At 43.9% G+C, this 16,094-nt stretch overlaps 1 protein-coding gene across 1 annotated transcript in view; it reads right to left on the reverse strand.

Annotated features, from left to right (window-relative positions):
- PLCB3 (phospholipase C beta 3) overlaps positions 1 to 16,094 on the reverse strand; it is a gene marked incomplete in the record, with an annotated part of 460,897 nt that overhangs the window by 78,888 nt on the left and 365,915 nt on the right. The window contains 1 exon segment of the mRNA XM_053720071.1: positions 514 to 675. Within this exon segment, the coding sequence (XP_053576046.1) occupies positions 514 to 675 (162 nt within the window).

Genomic DNA, 16,094 nt, shown 5'->3' on the forward strand with positions numbered 1-16,094 from the left:
AAGGAAGGACGTGAGTTAGGGTGTAAAGAAAGAAAGAAGGAAACAAGAACAAGGCTATAAAATATAAAATGAACAAAGAAATGAAGGAAATGAGGGAGGAAGGAAAATTGACAGAAGTGTTCAGGGAGTTGGTGATGGGGAAAAAATACAGAAGTTTAGGAAACAGTAATAAAAAGAAAGAAAAAGGAAAATCAGAGAAAAAGGGAGTAATGATGTCACAAAGAACAAAGTCAAAGAATCAAAAGAAATAATAAGCTGAAATGTGAGGGGAGCAGAGCGAGGGAAGATGGTTCCAGGAAACACTCCAAAATGATATTCTATGGCGCTCTTTGTAATTCCATTTCATAAAGTGACATACGAACTGTAGACAAATTATTCTGGTCTCTGACTTCTTAGCAGATCTTGGCCAGAGGGTGAGGGAAGACAAACGGTAATGAACACAGAGTTGGAGAAGCAAAAGGAAGTGTAGACTTTAAAAAGAAAAAAAGTGTGAGTGTTGTAAAATGTACTTACCTTATGGAATATGAAAGGCTCCTCATCCCACACAGGGTTAAATGAGTTTCCCTGGGAGGTTTTTGTGCGAAACTTCCGCTTTGTGTCCACCGGCAAACCGAACATATCGACCTCCACATAGATCCCAACGCGTTTATCAGACAAGAACTGTCCTGAAATAATCTATGGGTGCAGCAGAGGGAAAGAGGTGGAAAGCTTCAAACAAGGTGGGAGGGGAGCAACAGACTGAAAAACAACATTTATGCTTACCTGATAAATGTATTTATTTCCGGATATGGTGAGTCCACAACGTCCTCAATTACTGTTGGGAATATCACTCCTGGCCAGGAGGAGGAGGCAAAGAGCACCACAGCCAAACTGCTCCCCTTCCTATAAACCCCAGTCATTCGACCAAAGGGAAATGGAAAAAAAAAGAAGCACAAAGGTGTAGAGGTGTCTGAGGTTTAGTCAAAAGTAACTGTCTTAAAATAAAGGGCGGGGGTCGTGGACTCACCATATCCGGAAATAAATAAATGTATCAGGTAAGCATAAATTTTATTTTCTTTCCTAAAATATGGTGACTCAACAACGTCCCCAATTACTGTTGGGAACCAATACCCAAGCTAGAGGACACAAAAGACCAGGGAGGTGGAACAAGACAGGTAGACCTAAACAGAAGGCACTACAGCTTGAAGAACCTTTCTCCCAAAAGAAGCCTCAGCCGAGGCAAAAGCACCAAATATGAAACATTTTGAAAAGTATTGCAAATCTATTTCACAGAAGCCTCATTTTTGAAGGCCCAAGAGGAGGAGACAGCTCTCAGGGAATAAGCCGTAATTTTCTCAGGAGGCTGCTGTAGCAGTAGCATTCTGACCCTTACGTTTTCCAGAGAAACAGACAAACAGGGCAGAAGACTGGCGAAAATCCTTAGTTGCCTGTAGATAAAATTTCAAAGCACGCACAACATCCAAGTTGTGCCACAGACGTTCCTTATGAGAAGAAGGATTAGGACAGAGAGAAGGAAAAACAATTTCCTGATTAATATTTCTATCTGAAACCACTTTAGGTAGAAACCCTAATTTAGTACGAAGAACCAACTTATCAGCAAGAAAGATAAGATAAGGCAAATCACACTACAAAGCCGAGATTTCCAAGACTCTCCAAGCAGAAGAGATAGCAATAAGAAACAAAACCTTCCAAGATAACAACTTTATATCTATGGAATGCATAAGCTCAAACAGAGCCTGCTGCAAAACATTAAGAACAAGGTTAAGTCTCCTAGGAGGAGCAAAAGACTTAAACACAGGCCGGATTCTGACCAGGGTCTGACAAAAGGATTGAACATCTAGCACATCCACCAGACGCTTATGTAACAAAATGGACAATCCAGAAATCTGACCTTTCAGAGTACTGACTGACAATCCCATCTCCAGACCTTCCTGGAGAAACGACAAAATCCTAGGAATCCTGGTCTTACCTCAAGAGTAGCCCTTGGATTCATACCAATAAAGGTATTTATGCCATACTTTATGATAAATCTTTCCAGTAACAGGCTTTCGAGCCTGAATCATGATCTCAATGACCGACTCAGAAAATCCACACTTAGATAAAACTATCTCAAAAAATCTCCAAGCAGTCAGCTTCAGAGAAACGAGATTTGGGTGAAGGAAAGGACCCTGAGTTAGAAGGTCCTTCCTCAGAGGTAACCTCCAAGGTGGGAGAGATGACATCTTCACCAGGTCCGCATACCAGATCCTGCGAGGCCATGCAGGGGCAATCGGAATTACCAATGCTCTCTCCTGCTTGATACGAGCAATTACTTGTGGAAGAAGAGCAAAAGGAGGAAACAGGTATGCTAGCCTGAAATTCCAAGGAACCACCAAAACATCTATCAGAGCAGCTTGCAGATCTCTTGACCTTGATCCATACCTTGGAAGCTTGGCGTTCTGTCGAGACGCCATCAGATCCAACTTCGCTACCCCCCATTTGAGGGTTAACCGGGAGAACACCTCTGGAGAGCCCACTCCCCAGGATGAAATGTCTGTCTGCTCAGGAAATCCGCCTCCCAGTTGTCCACTCCTGGAATGTGGATGGCAGAGAGACAGCAATTGTGAGCTTCCGCCCACAGAACAATCCGAGCCACCTCCTTCATGGCTAAGGAACTTCGAGTTCCTCCCTGGTGAGGTGATATTGTCCGAATGGAACCTGATAAACCGGGCTGAGGACAACTGAGGCCAAGCCAGCAAGGCGTTGTAAATTGCTCCAAGATGTTTATGGGGAGAGCAGATTATTCCTGAGTCCATAGTCCCTGCGCCTTTAACAATTTCCAGACTGCTCCCTAGCCTAGCAGGCTGGCGTCCGTGGTCACAATTACCCAAGAACGACTCCGGAAACATGTGCCTTGAGACAGATGCTCCTGAGAAAGCGACCACGGGAGAGAGTCTCTTGACGACTGGTCTAGATCTATCCTCTGAGACAGATCCAAATGGTCTCCATTCCATTGTCTGAGCATGCATGACTGCAGAGCTCTCAAATGGAATTGAGCAAAGGGAATGATGTCCATGGAAGCGACCATCAGACCAATTACCTGCATACATTGAGCCACTAATGGCCGAACAGTAGACTGCAGAGAGGGGCAAGCGGAAAGGATCTTGGACTTTCTGACCTCCGTCACAATTTTTTTCAGAGATAGAGAATCTATTATTGTCCCTAAGAAAACTACCCTTGTAGCTGGAACAAGGAAACTCTTTTACAGATTTACTTTCAATCTGTGGGAATGTAGAAAAGATAACAAGATCTCTGTATGAAAGTTTGCTTGCTGAAAAAATGGCGCCTGAAGCAATATCTCGTCGAGGTACGGCGCTACAGCAATTCCCTGAAACCTGATCCCTGCCAAGAGAGACCCCAGAAGCACAAACTAAAAGTGTTTGTCTAGAAAGGCGATTCTCAGGAACGTGCGATGATCCCTGTGAATGGGAACATGAGGATACGCATCCTTCAGGTCTATTGTCGTCATGAACTGACCCCCTTAGACTAGAGGAAGAATGGAACGAATAGTTTTCATCTTGAAGGACGGTACTCTGAGAAAGTTGTTTAAACACTTCAGGTCTAGAATAGGACGAAAAGTTAACTTTTTGGGTACCACAAACAGATTGGAATAAAATCCCAGGCCCTGTTCTCTTACAGGAACTGGAACAACCACTCCCAGGGAGGAAAGATCATAAACACAATTCAAGAACGCCTCTCTTTTTATCTGGTCTGCAGATAATTTTGAGAGGTGGAACCTGCCCCTGTGAGGAAAAGTCTTGAATTCCAATTTGTAACCCTGAAACACTACGTTCACAGCCCAAGGATCCGGAACATCCTGAATCCATGCTTGAGAAAACTGAGCCAGTCTGCCCCTCACTTGATCCGATCCCAGATCGGGAGCAAACCCTTCATGCTGACTTAGACTCAGCTGCAGGTTTCTTTGATTGCTTCCCCTTGTTCCAAGACTGATTGGGTTTCCAAGAAGACTTGGACTGTTCCTGCTTGGAAGAGGATGATGAGGGCTTCCCTCTGAAATGACGAAAGGAACGAAAATTACCCCGACGACCCTTAGGTCTGTTCTTCTTGACTTGTGCTAGAAAAGATCCTTTACCACCTGTAATATCAGAAATAATTTTCCGTCAGACCAGGTCCAAACAAGGTTTTACCCTTGTAAGGAATCGCCAGAAGTTTAGATTTAGAGGAAACATTGGCTGACCAAGATTTCAGCCACAATGCTCTGCATGTTAGCACAGCAAAGTCAGATATATTGGCTCCCAATTTAATAACCTGCAAGGAAGCATCAGTAATAAAGAAATTGGCTAGCTTAAGAGCTTTAATCCTGTCTTGGATCTCTTCTAAGGAAGTTTCCACCTGAAGAGAATCAGACAAGGTGTCAAACCAGTAGGCTGCCGCACTTGTTACAGTGGCAATGCACACTGCAGGTTGCCATTGGAGACCTTGATGAACATACATCTCCTTCAAATAAGCCTCCAGCTTTTTATCCATTGGATCCTTAAAGGAGCAGCTATCCTCAATAGGAATAGTAGTTCTCTTAGCCAGAGTAGAAATGGCCCCTTCTACTTTAGGCACCGTTTACCATGACTCTTTAATGGAATCAGCGACAAGAAACATCCTTTTAAAGACAGGAGATGGGGAAAAGGGTACTCCTGGTCTCTCCCATTCCTGTGCTATAATCTTCGTGGCACGGTCTGGCACAGGAAAAACCTCTACAGAGGAGGGGACATCAAAGTATTTATTAAGTTTACTATACTTCTTTGGGTTGACAGCGACAGGAGTATTGGAGTCGTCCAAGGTAACCAAAACCTCCTTTAATAGTACAGAGAGGTGTTCCAGCTTAAATCTGAAGGATACAACTTCAGCATCAGAATAAGGAATTAAACTGTCCGAATCTGAGATTTCGCCCTCAGAAGCTACCGATGTATCCTCCTCATCAGAGTTATGAGGGAGGACAACTTGGGTAGCAGAAGCTGGAGCAGAAACCTTACTGTCTGAATCTCTAAATTTCCTCTTGCATTTTCCCTGTAGCATGGAAATGGCAGCTAATGCTGCAGATACAGCAGAAGATACCTGGGCAGCAATTTCTTCTTGCAAATAAACTCTTCCAGGAGATTGAGAGGAACCGAAGTGCATTGCATGTGACGCCAGTATGGTTTGGGAAGATTGAGGAGAAAGCTGTGGCAATGCCTGAACAGCATCATCCTGAGAGACATTTGGCTCAGATACAAAAAGCTTATCTTTATTTTTTAACGTCCTCTCTATGCATGAGGAAGAAAATTGCATGGGAGGCACAACTTGACTATCCAAACAAAGGATACCCCTATCCATAGAAGCAGGCTCCTAATCAATTATGCTGAAAAAAAAAATATTTTTCCTGATAACCTCCAAAACTAAGTGAAATTTTCCCTGCATAACTCATGAGCCAAATAAGGAGTTAACTCTTTCCATAAGAGAGTTTAACCCCTGTCTCCACTGTCACATTACATAGTGCCTGCTTTACTGCCATAAATAATCCTTTCCACAGGATTCTAGTCCCAAGAATTAGCAGTCTTAAAGGTTAACCCCTTAAGTGCCAGCCTCCTAGCCGCGGAAAGGCATGAGAGGATGCCACTCCTCACAGAGACCTGTAGAAAAAGAAAGAACAGAGTAAACCTACTCTGCCTTTCTATACCACGGGCAGCAAATATGCTAGGAAAACACAGCAAGGCCCACCTTACAAGTTCCTAACTGCTTTAAAGCCATCACTGCCCTACTGAAAAGACTAATGTGGATTACGACTAGACCCAAAAAAATTTGCTTGAAGCAAAGGAATTCAATTTTCTTCAGACACCAAAGCTTCACCTCCTCCATGCACCAAGGCAAAGAAAATGACTGGGATTTATGGGAAGGGAAGTGATACTTAACAGTTTGGCTGTGGTGCTCTTTGCCTCCTCCTCCTGCTGGCCAGGGATGATATTCCCAACAGTAATTCAGGACTACTTAACAAAGCCTACTTAACACTTGTTCTTTATGACTAGCAATATACTCCCTCATCCTAACATTTCTACTGATCTTTATATCAAACACTAACAGTGCAAATAAAGTGAATTCCAACAAAGGATAAATAATAAAATATTTATTGATATTGTGAAAATAAAAAAATATAAACACTACAGAGAGCACTGTAAGACGTTAAAAATACCAAACAAACAAAGGTGTGTTTGCAATTAGAAAACTCTAAGCAGAGTAAACAATCCCAGCTAAATGAGACTAGGAACTTGCTTGTTGCACACTCGTGAAAAAACATGAATTATGCTTACCAGTTAATTTCCTTTCCTTCTGTACAGGGAGAGTCCACAGCTGAAATCCTTACTTGTGGGAATACTGAACCTGGCAAAGACACCCCAGCCAAAGGCTTAAATACCTCCCCCACTTTCCTCATCCCCCAGTCATTCTGCGAAGGGAACAAGGAACAGTAGGAGAAATATCAGGGAGGAAAAGGTGGTAGAAGAATAAATTAAAACTTAGGGCCGCCCATCGGAGAACACGGGCGGGAGCTGTGGACTCTTCCCATACAGAAGGAAATTATCTGGTAAGCATAATTTATGTTTTCCTTCTTAATATGAAGAGAGTCCACAGCTGCATTCCTTACTTGTGGGAAATTAATACCCAAGCTCCAGAGGACACTAAATGCTAACGGGAGGGTAAAAAGTAGATGCAGCCCCTAATCTGAGGGCACCACAGCCTGCAAAACCTTTCTCCCGAAGGCTGCTTCAGCAGAAGCAAAAAAACATCAAACTTGTAAAATTTTGAAAAAGTATGAAAGGAGGACCAGGTAGCCGCCTTACAAATCCGATCCATAGAGGCCTCATTTTAAAGGCCCAAGAGGAAGCCACTGCTCTCGTAGAGTGAGCCGTAATCCTTTGAGGAGGCTCAAGACCCGCTGACACATATGCTAAGCGGATGATACTCAACCAAAAAGATAAGTAAGTCGAAGGGACCCCCTGATCCCTACGCTTCCCAGAATAGATAAACAGAGAAGAAGCTTGTCTAAATTCCTTCGTAGCCTGAAGATAGAACTTTAAGGCACGAACCACATCCAGATTATGCAGTAAACATGTTCCTTTGATGAAGAAGGATTAGGACATAAGGAAGGAACCACGATTTCTTGACTGATGTTGCGATCTAACACAACCTTAGGAAGAAATCCTAACTTAGTTTGTAGAACAGTCTTATCAGCATGGAACACCAGATAAGGAGGGTCACATTGCAAGGCAGCAATCTCAGAGACTGTGCGCAGAAGCAATAGCTAGTAGAAAACGAACCTTCCAAGACAACAACTTAATGTCAACCTCATGCATAGGCTCAAACGGAGCCCGTTGCAAACTTGAAGAACAAGTTTTAAACGCCAAGTAGGAGCATTAGATCTCAACACCGGCCTGATCCTAGTCAGAACCTTAACAAAAGACTGTACATCCGGAAGCTCAGTGAGCCTCTTGTGCAGTAAAACAGACAGGGATGAAATCTGTCCCTTCAAGGAACTAGCTGAGAGGCCCTTCTCCAGTCCATCCTGGAGAAAAGAAAGAATCCTGGCAACCTTTACTTTGTGCTAGGACAAACCACACTCTTCACACCAGAATAAGTAGGACCTCTACACCTTATGATAGATGAGACGAGTAACACTCTCATAAAACCCTCTCTTGGCTAAGACTAAGCGTTCAATCTCCACGCAGTCAGCCTCAGAGAATCTAGATCTTGATGAAGAAAGGGGCCTTGTTCCAGCAGATCCCTGCAACAAGGTAACCTCCAAGGAGGAGATGATGACATCCCCACTAGATCCGCGAACCATATCCTTCGCGCCAACGATGGAGCAATCAGTATCACTGAAGCCTGCTCCTGTATGATACGAGTCAGCACTCGAGAAAGGAATCGAATGGCAGGAAAAGAGAAATTAATATTAAACCTCAAAGGCACCGCTAATGCATCTATTAGCTCCGCCTGAGGATCCCTGGACCTCGACCCATAACTGGGTAAGCTTGGTATTGAGATGGGACGCCATGAGATCTAGGTCCGGCGTTCCCCACCTGTTGCATATCTCTGCAAATACTTCGGGATGGAGAGACCATTCCCCCGGATGAAAGGATTGTCTGACGAGAAAATCCGCTTCCCAGATGTCCACACCCGGAATGTGGATTGCTGACAGCGAACAGTTGTGGGTCTCTGCCCACTCCAGAATCTGAGATGCTTCCCTCATTTCTAGCGAACTTCTCGTTCCCCCATGATGGTTGATGTAAGCCACTGAGGATAAATTATCTGATTGGAATCAGATAAATTGGGACGAACTCAGTAGGGGCCAAGCCTTCAGAGCACTGATTATTGCCCGAAGATCTAGAATGTTGAACGGGAAGGATCTCTCCTCCTGCGTCCATAGACCCTGCGCCTTCTTGGGGCCCCAAACTGCTTCCCATCCTGACAAACTTGCGTCCGTAGTCACAGTCACCCAGGATGGTCTTAAAAAAAGATGTCCCTCGGGACTGGCTGGGGAAATCACCACCTCCTATGACCCAGACAGAACAGAGATAAAACTCCTCTCCGGTAGTAACTCGGTCAATGGAAGTCTCGACCATTCCGGTCACATGGTGCGCAATGCAGGACCGTCCCTGCTTTGAGAAAAAGCGCGCCAAGCTTTTAAGCTGTGTAACCTTCAAAGTGAAAATGAAACCTGTATGTTCCATCTCAACCTGTGAGCCCATAAACATCTTACACATAAAGCAGCATAAAATCAAATAAAGCATATATGATTAAACCCAACTGTTCATAATCCTCTCAGGAGATATTAACCCTTGATTCCATATAGATAAAAAGAGCCACACTGTGACCCTGTCTTCTAGCGTTTGCAATGTGTGTAAAAATTGAAACGATCTTACCGGAATCTACGCCATGGAACAGAAACACGGTCCTTCAAGTTTGACAGATTGTAGCAGCGCTTCTGACATGGACTTGAGTAAAGAAAAGCAGGCAGCGAAACTCGTCAACGCTGATTGCTTAAGAGCTGTTAATAAGAGTCTGGATGGCTTCGCAAAAACATAATTTATGCTTACCTGATAAATTTATTTCTCTTGTAGTGTATCCAGTCCACGGATCATCCATTACTTATGGGATATTAACTCCTCCCCAACAGGAAGTGCAAGAGGATTCACCCAGCAGAGCTGCTATATAGCTCCTCCCCTAACTGCCATTACCAGTCATTCGACCGAAAACATGCAGAGAAAGGAAAACCATAGGGTACAGTGGTGACTGTAGTTTAATGGAAAAATTACCTGCCTTAAAGTGACAGGGCGGGCCGTGGACTGGATACACTACAAGAGAAATAAATTTATCAGGTAAGCATAAATTATGTTTTCTCTTGTTAAGTGTATCCAGTCCACGGATCATCCATTACTTATGGGATACCAATACCAAAGCTAAAGTACACGGATGACAGGAGGGACAGGCAGGCTCTTTATACGGAAGGAACCACTGCCTGAAGAACCTTTCTCCCAAAAACAGCCTCCGAAGAAGCAAAAGTGTCAAATTTGTAAAATTTGGAAAAAGTATGAAGAGAAGACCAAGTTGCAGCCTTGCAAATCTGTTCAACAGAAGCCTCATTCTTAAAGGCCCAAGTGGAAGCCACAGCTCTAGTAGAATGTGCTGTAATTCTTTCAGGAGGCTGCTGTCCAGCAGTCTCATAGGCTAACCGTATTATGCTACGAAGCCAAAAGGAGAGAGAGTTAGCCGAAGCTTTTTGACCTCTCCTCCGACCAGAATAAACGACAAACAGGGAAGACGTTTGTCAAAAATCCTTAGTTGCCTGTAGATAAAATTTCAGGGCACGGACTACATCTAGATTGTGTAGCAGACGTTCCTTTTTCGAAGAAGGATTAGGACACAAAGATGTAACCACAATCTCTTGATTGATATTCCTGTTAGTGACCACCTTAGGTAGGAACCCAGGTTTAGTACGCAGAACTACCTTGTCTGAATGAAAAATCAGATAAGGAGAATCACAATGTAAGGCAGATAACTCAGAGACTCTTCGAGCCGAGGAAATCGCCATTAAAAACAGAACTTTCCAAGATAACAACTTGATATCAATGGAATGAAGGGGTTCAAACGGAACCCCCTGTAAAACATTAAGAACTAAGTTCAAACTCCATGGTGGAGCAACAGTTTTAAACACAGGCTTGATCCTAGCTAAAGCCTGACAAAAAGCTTGAACGTCCGGAACTTCTGACAGACGTTTGTGTAAAAGAATGGACAGAGCTGAAATCTGTCCCTTTAAGGAACTAGCGGATAAACCCTTTTCTAAACCTTCTTGTAGAAAAGACAATATCCTCGGAATCCTAACCTTACTCCATGAGTAACTCTTGGATTCGCACCAATATAAGTATTTGCGCCATATCTTATGGTAAATCTTTCTGGTAACAGGCTTCCTAGCCTGTATTAAGGTATCAATAACTGACTCAGAAAAACCACGTTTTGATAAAATCAAGCGTTCAATTTCCAAGCAGTCAGCTTCAGAGAAATTAGATTTTGATGTTTGAAGGGACCCTGGATCAGAAGGTCCTGTTTCAGAGGTAGCGACCAAGGTGGACAGGATGACATGTCCACTAGATCTGCATACCAAGTCCTGCGTGGCCATGCAGGCGCTATTAGAATCACTGATGCTCTCTCCTGTTTGATTCTGGCAATCAATCGAGGAAGCATCGGGAAGGGTGGAAACACATAAGCCATCCCGAAGGTCCAAGGTGCTGTCAAAGCATCTATCAGAACCGCTCCCGGATCCCTGGATCTGGACCCGTAACGAGGAAGCTTGGCGTTCTGTCGAGACGCCATGAGATCTATCTCTGGTTTGCCCCAACGTCGAAGTATTTGGGCAAAGACCTCCGGATGAAGTTCCCACTCCCCCGGATGAAAAGTCTGACGACTTAAGAAATCCGCCTCCCAGTTCTCCACTCCCGGGATGTGGATTGCTGACAGGTGGCAAGAGTGAGACTCTGCCCAGCGAATTATCTTTGATACTTCCATCATTGCTAGGGAGCTTCTTGTCCCTCCCTGATGGTTGATGTAAGCTACAGTCGTGATGTTGTCCGACTGAAACCTGATGAACCCCCGAGTTTTTAACTGGGGCCAAGCCAGAAGGGCATTGAGAACTTCTCTCAATTCCAGAATGTTTATTGGTAGGAGACTCTCCTCCTGATTCCATTGTCCCTGAGCCTTCAGAGAATTCCAGACAGCGCCCCAACCTAGTAGGCTGGCGTCTGTTGTTACAATTGTCCAGTCCGGCCTGCTGAATGGCATCCCCCTGGACAGATGTGGCCGAGAAAGCCACCATTAAGAGAATTTCTGGTCTCTTGATCCAGATTCAGAGTAGGGGACAAGTCTGAGTATTCCCCATTCCACTGACTTAGCATGCACAATTGCAGCGGTCTGAGATGTAGACGTGCAAAGGGTACTATGTCCATTGCTGCTACCATTAAGCCGATCACCTCCATGCATTGAGCTACTGACGGGTGTTGAATGGAATGAAGGACACGGCATGCATTTTGAAGCTTTGTTAACCTGTCTTCTGTCAGGTAAATCTTCATTTCTACAGAATCTATAAGAGTCCCCAAGAAGGGAACTCTTGTGAGTGGAAAGAGAGAACTCTTCTTTTCGTTCACCTTCCATCCATGCGACCTTAGAAATGCCAGTACTAACTCTGTATGAGACTTGGCAGTTTGAAAGCTTGAAGCTTGTATCAGAATGTCGTCTAGGTACGGAGCTACCGCAATTCCTCGCGGTCTTAGTACCGCCAGAAGAGCACCCAGAACCTTTGTGAAGATTCTCGGAGCCGTAGCCAATCCGAATGGAAGAGCTACAAACTGGTAATGCCTGTCTAGAAAGGCAAACCTTAGATACCGGTAATGATCTTTGTGAATCGGTATGTGAAGGTAAGCATCCTTTAAATCCACTGTGGTCATGTACTGACCCTTTTGGATCATGGGTAAAATTGTCCGAATAGTTTCCATTTTGAACGATGGAACTCTTAGGAATTTGTTTAGGATCTTTAAATCCAAGATTGGCCTGAAAGTTCCCTCTTTTTTGGGAACCACAAACAGATTTGAGTAAAACCCTTGTCCTTGTTCCGACCGCGGAACCGGATGGATCACTCCCATTAATAAAAGATCTTGTACGCAGCGTAGAAACGCCTCTTTCTTTATTTGGTTTGTTGACAACCTTGACAGATGAAATCTCCCTCTTGGGGTAGAGAATTTGAAGTCTAGAAGGTATCCCTGAGATATGATCTCTAACGCCCAGGGATCCTGGACATCTCTTGCCCAAGCCTGGGCGAAGAGAGAAAGTCTGCCCCCCACTAGATCCGTTCCCGGATCGGGGGCCCTCGATTCATGCTGTCTTAGGGGCAGCAGCAGGTTTCCTGGCCTGCTTGCCCTTGTTCCAGGACTGGTTAGGTCTCCAGCCTTGTCTGTAGCGAGCAACAGCTCCTTCCTGTTTTGGTGCAGAGGAAGTTGATGCTGCTCCTGCTTTGAAATTACGAAAGGAACGAAAATTAGACTGTCTAGCCTTAGGTTTGGCTCTGTCTTGAGGCAGGGCATGGCCTTTACCTCCTGTAATGTCAGCGATAATTTCTTTCAACCCGGGCCCGAATAAGGTCTGCCCTTTGAAAGGTATATTAAGCAATTTAGATTTAGAAGTAACGTCAGCTGACCAGGATTTTAGCCACAGTGCTCTGCGTGCCTGAATGGCGAATCCGGAATTCTTAGCCGTAAGTTTAGTTAAATGTACTACGGCATCTGAAATAAATGAGTTAGCTAACTTAAGGGCTTTAAGCTTGTGTGTAATCTCATCTAATGGAGCTGATTCAAGTGTCTCTTCCAGAGACTCAAACCAAAATGCTGCTGCAGCCGTGACAGGCGCAATGCATGCAAGAGGTTGCAATATAAAACCTTGTTGAACAAACATTTTCTTAAGGTAACCCTCTAACTTTTTATCCATTGGATCTGAAAAGGCACAGCTATCCTCCACCGGGATAGTGGTACGCTTAGCTAAAGTAGAAACTGCTCCCTCCACCTTAGGGACCGTTTGCCATAAGTCCCGTGTGGTGGCGTCTATTGGAAACATCTTTCTAAATATCGGAGGGGGTGAGAACGGCACACCGGGTCTATCCCACTCCTTAGTAACAATTTCAGTAAGTCTCTTAGGTATAGGAAAAACGTCAGTACTTGCCGGTACCGCAAAATATTTATCCAACCTACACATTTTCTCTGGTATTGCAACTGTGTTACAATCATTCAGAGCCGCTAACACCTCCCCTAGTAATACATGGAGGTTTTCCAGCTTAAATTTAAAATTTGAAATATCTGAATCCAGTTTGTTTGGATCAGAACCGTCACCCGCAGAATGAAGCTCTCCGTCCTCATGTTCTGCAAATTGTGACGCAGTGTCTGACATGGCCCTAATATTATCAGCGCACTCTGTTCTCGCCCCAGAGTGATCACGCTTACCTCTTAGTTCTGGTAATTTAGCCAAAACTTCAGTCATAACAGTAGCCATATCCTGTAATGTGATTTGTAATGGCCGCCCAGATGTACTCGGCGCTACAATATCACGCACGTCCCGAGCGGGAGATGCAGGTACTGACACGTGAGGCGAGTTAGTCGGCATAACTCTCCCCTCGTTGTTTGGTGAAATATGTTCAATTTGTACAGATTGACTTTTATTTAAAGTAGCATCAATACAGTTAGTACATAAATTTCTATTGGGCTCCACTTTGGCTTTAGCACATATAGCACAGATATCTTCCTCTCAATCAGACATGTTTAACACACTAGCAAATAAACTAGCATCTTGGAAATACTTTTCAAGTAATTTACTATAATATGAAAACGTACTGTGCCTATAAGAAGCACAGAAAAAGTTATGACAGTTGAAAATTAATAAACTGAAAAGTTATAGCATCAAATCTTTGTAAAAAACACAATTTTAGCAAAGGATTGCTCCCATTAGCAAAGGATAACTAACCCTGATAGCAGAAAAAAAAAAAAATACAGAAATAAACGTTTTTTTATCACAGTCAACTACAATCTCACAGCTCTGCTGTGAGTGATTACCTCCCTCAAAACAAGTTTTGAAGACCCCTGAGTTCTGTAGAGATGAACCGGATCATGCAGGGAAGACAAACTTCTGACTGAATTTTTTGATGCGTAGCAAAAGCACCAAAAAAGGCCCCTCCCCCTCACACATAACAGTGAGAGAGATCAGTAAACTGTCATAAATTAAATAAAACGACTGCCAAGTGGAAAAAAATAGTGCCCAAAACATTTTTTCACCCAGTACCTCAGAAAATTAAACGATTTTACATGCCAGCAAAAAACGTTTAACATTAAATAAATTAAGTGTTATTAAAAAGCCTGTTGCTAGTCCCTGCAAATTAGGCTAAAGTCTTATGCATACAGTATAATTCCAGTGAAGTGCCATTCCCCAGAATACTGAAGTGTAAAATATACATACATGACAGCCTGATACCAGTTGCTGCTACTGCATTTAAGGCTGAGTTTACATTATATCGGTATGGCAGAATTTTCTCATCAATTCCATTGTCAGAAAATAATAAGCTGCTACATACCTCTTTGCAGATTAATCTGCCCGCTGTCCCCTGATCTGAAGTTTACCTCTCCTCAGATGGCCGAGAAACAGCAATATGATCTTAACTACTCCGGCTAAAATCATAGAAAAACTCAGGTAGATTCTTCTTCAAATTCTACCAGAGAAGGAATAACACACTCCGGTGCTATTATAAAATAACAAACTTTTGATTGAAGGTATGAAACTAAGTATAATCACCACAGTCCTCTCACACATCCTATCTATTCGTTGGGTGCAAGAGAATGACTGATAATGGCAGTTAGGGGAGGAGCTATATAGCAGCTCTGCTGGGTGAATCCTCTTGCACTTCCTGTTGGGGAGGAGTTAATATCCCATAAGTAATGGATGATCCGTGGACTGGATACACTTAACAAGAGAAAAAGACTCTTCCTGCATCTCCGGACTCTTCATCCATGCTCTCACTGAGAGGCTGACAAGACTACTTAAAACTCCAGTCCCACCTCGAAGGGTACTACCCTCCATAAGGAACTACTCCGAAATCTTCTGACACTTCTCTGCCAACCTCTTGCGATGAAAGGCAAAGAATGGCTGGGGGATGAGGGAAGTGGGGGAGGTATTTAAGCCTTTGGCTGGGGTGTCTTTGCCTCCTCCTGGTGGCCAGGTTCAGTATTTCCACAAGTAAGGAATGCAGCTGTGGACTCTCCCTGTATTAAGAAGGAAAAGAGGAAGAAACAGAATTTATGTTTACCTGATAAATTACTTTCTCCAACGGTGTGTCCGGTCCACGGCGTCATCCTTACTTGTGGGATATTCTCTTCCCCAACAGGAAATGGCAAAGAGCCCAGCAAAGCTGGTCACATGATCCCTCCTAGGCTCCGCCTACCCCAGTCATTCGACCGACGTTAAGGAGGAATATTTGCATAGGAGAAACCATATGGTACCGTGGTGACTGTAGTTAAAGAAAATAAATTATCAGACCTGATTAAAAAAACCAGGGCGGGCCGTGGACCGGACACACCGTTGGAGAAAGTAATTTATCAGGTAAACATAAATTCTGTTTTCTCCAACATAGGTGTGTCCGGTCCACGGCGTCATCCTTACTTGTGGGAACCAATACCAAAGCTTTAGGACACGGATGAAGGGAGGGAGCAAATCAGGTCACCTAAATGGAAGGCACCACGGCTTGCAAAACCTTTCTCCCAAAAATAGCCTCAGAAGAAGCAAAAGTATCAAACTTGTAAAATTTGGTAAAAGTGTGCAGTGAAGACCAAGTCGCTGCCCTACATATCTGATCAACAGAAGCCTCGTTCTTGAAGGCCCATGTGGAAGCCACAGCCCTAGTGGAATGAGCTGTGATTCTTTCGGGAGGCTGCCGTCCGGCAGTCTCGTAAGCCAATCTGATGATGCTTTTAATCCAAAAAGAGAGAGAG

This window comes from Bombina bombina, chromosome 7 (assembly GCF_027579735.1).
Source record: "Bombina bombina isolate aBomBom1 chromosome 7, aBomBom1.pri, whole genome shotgun sequence".
NCBI classification, from domain to species: Eukaryota; Metazoa; Chordata; class Amphibia; order Anura; family Bombinatoridae; genus Bombina; species Bombina bombina.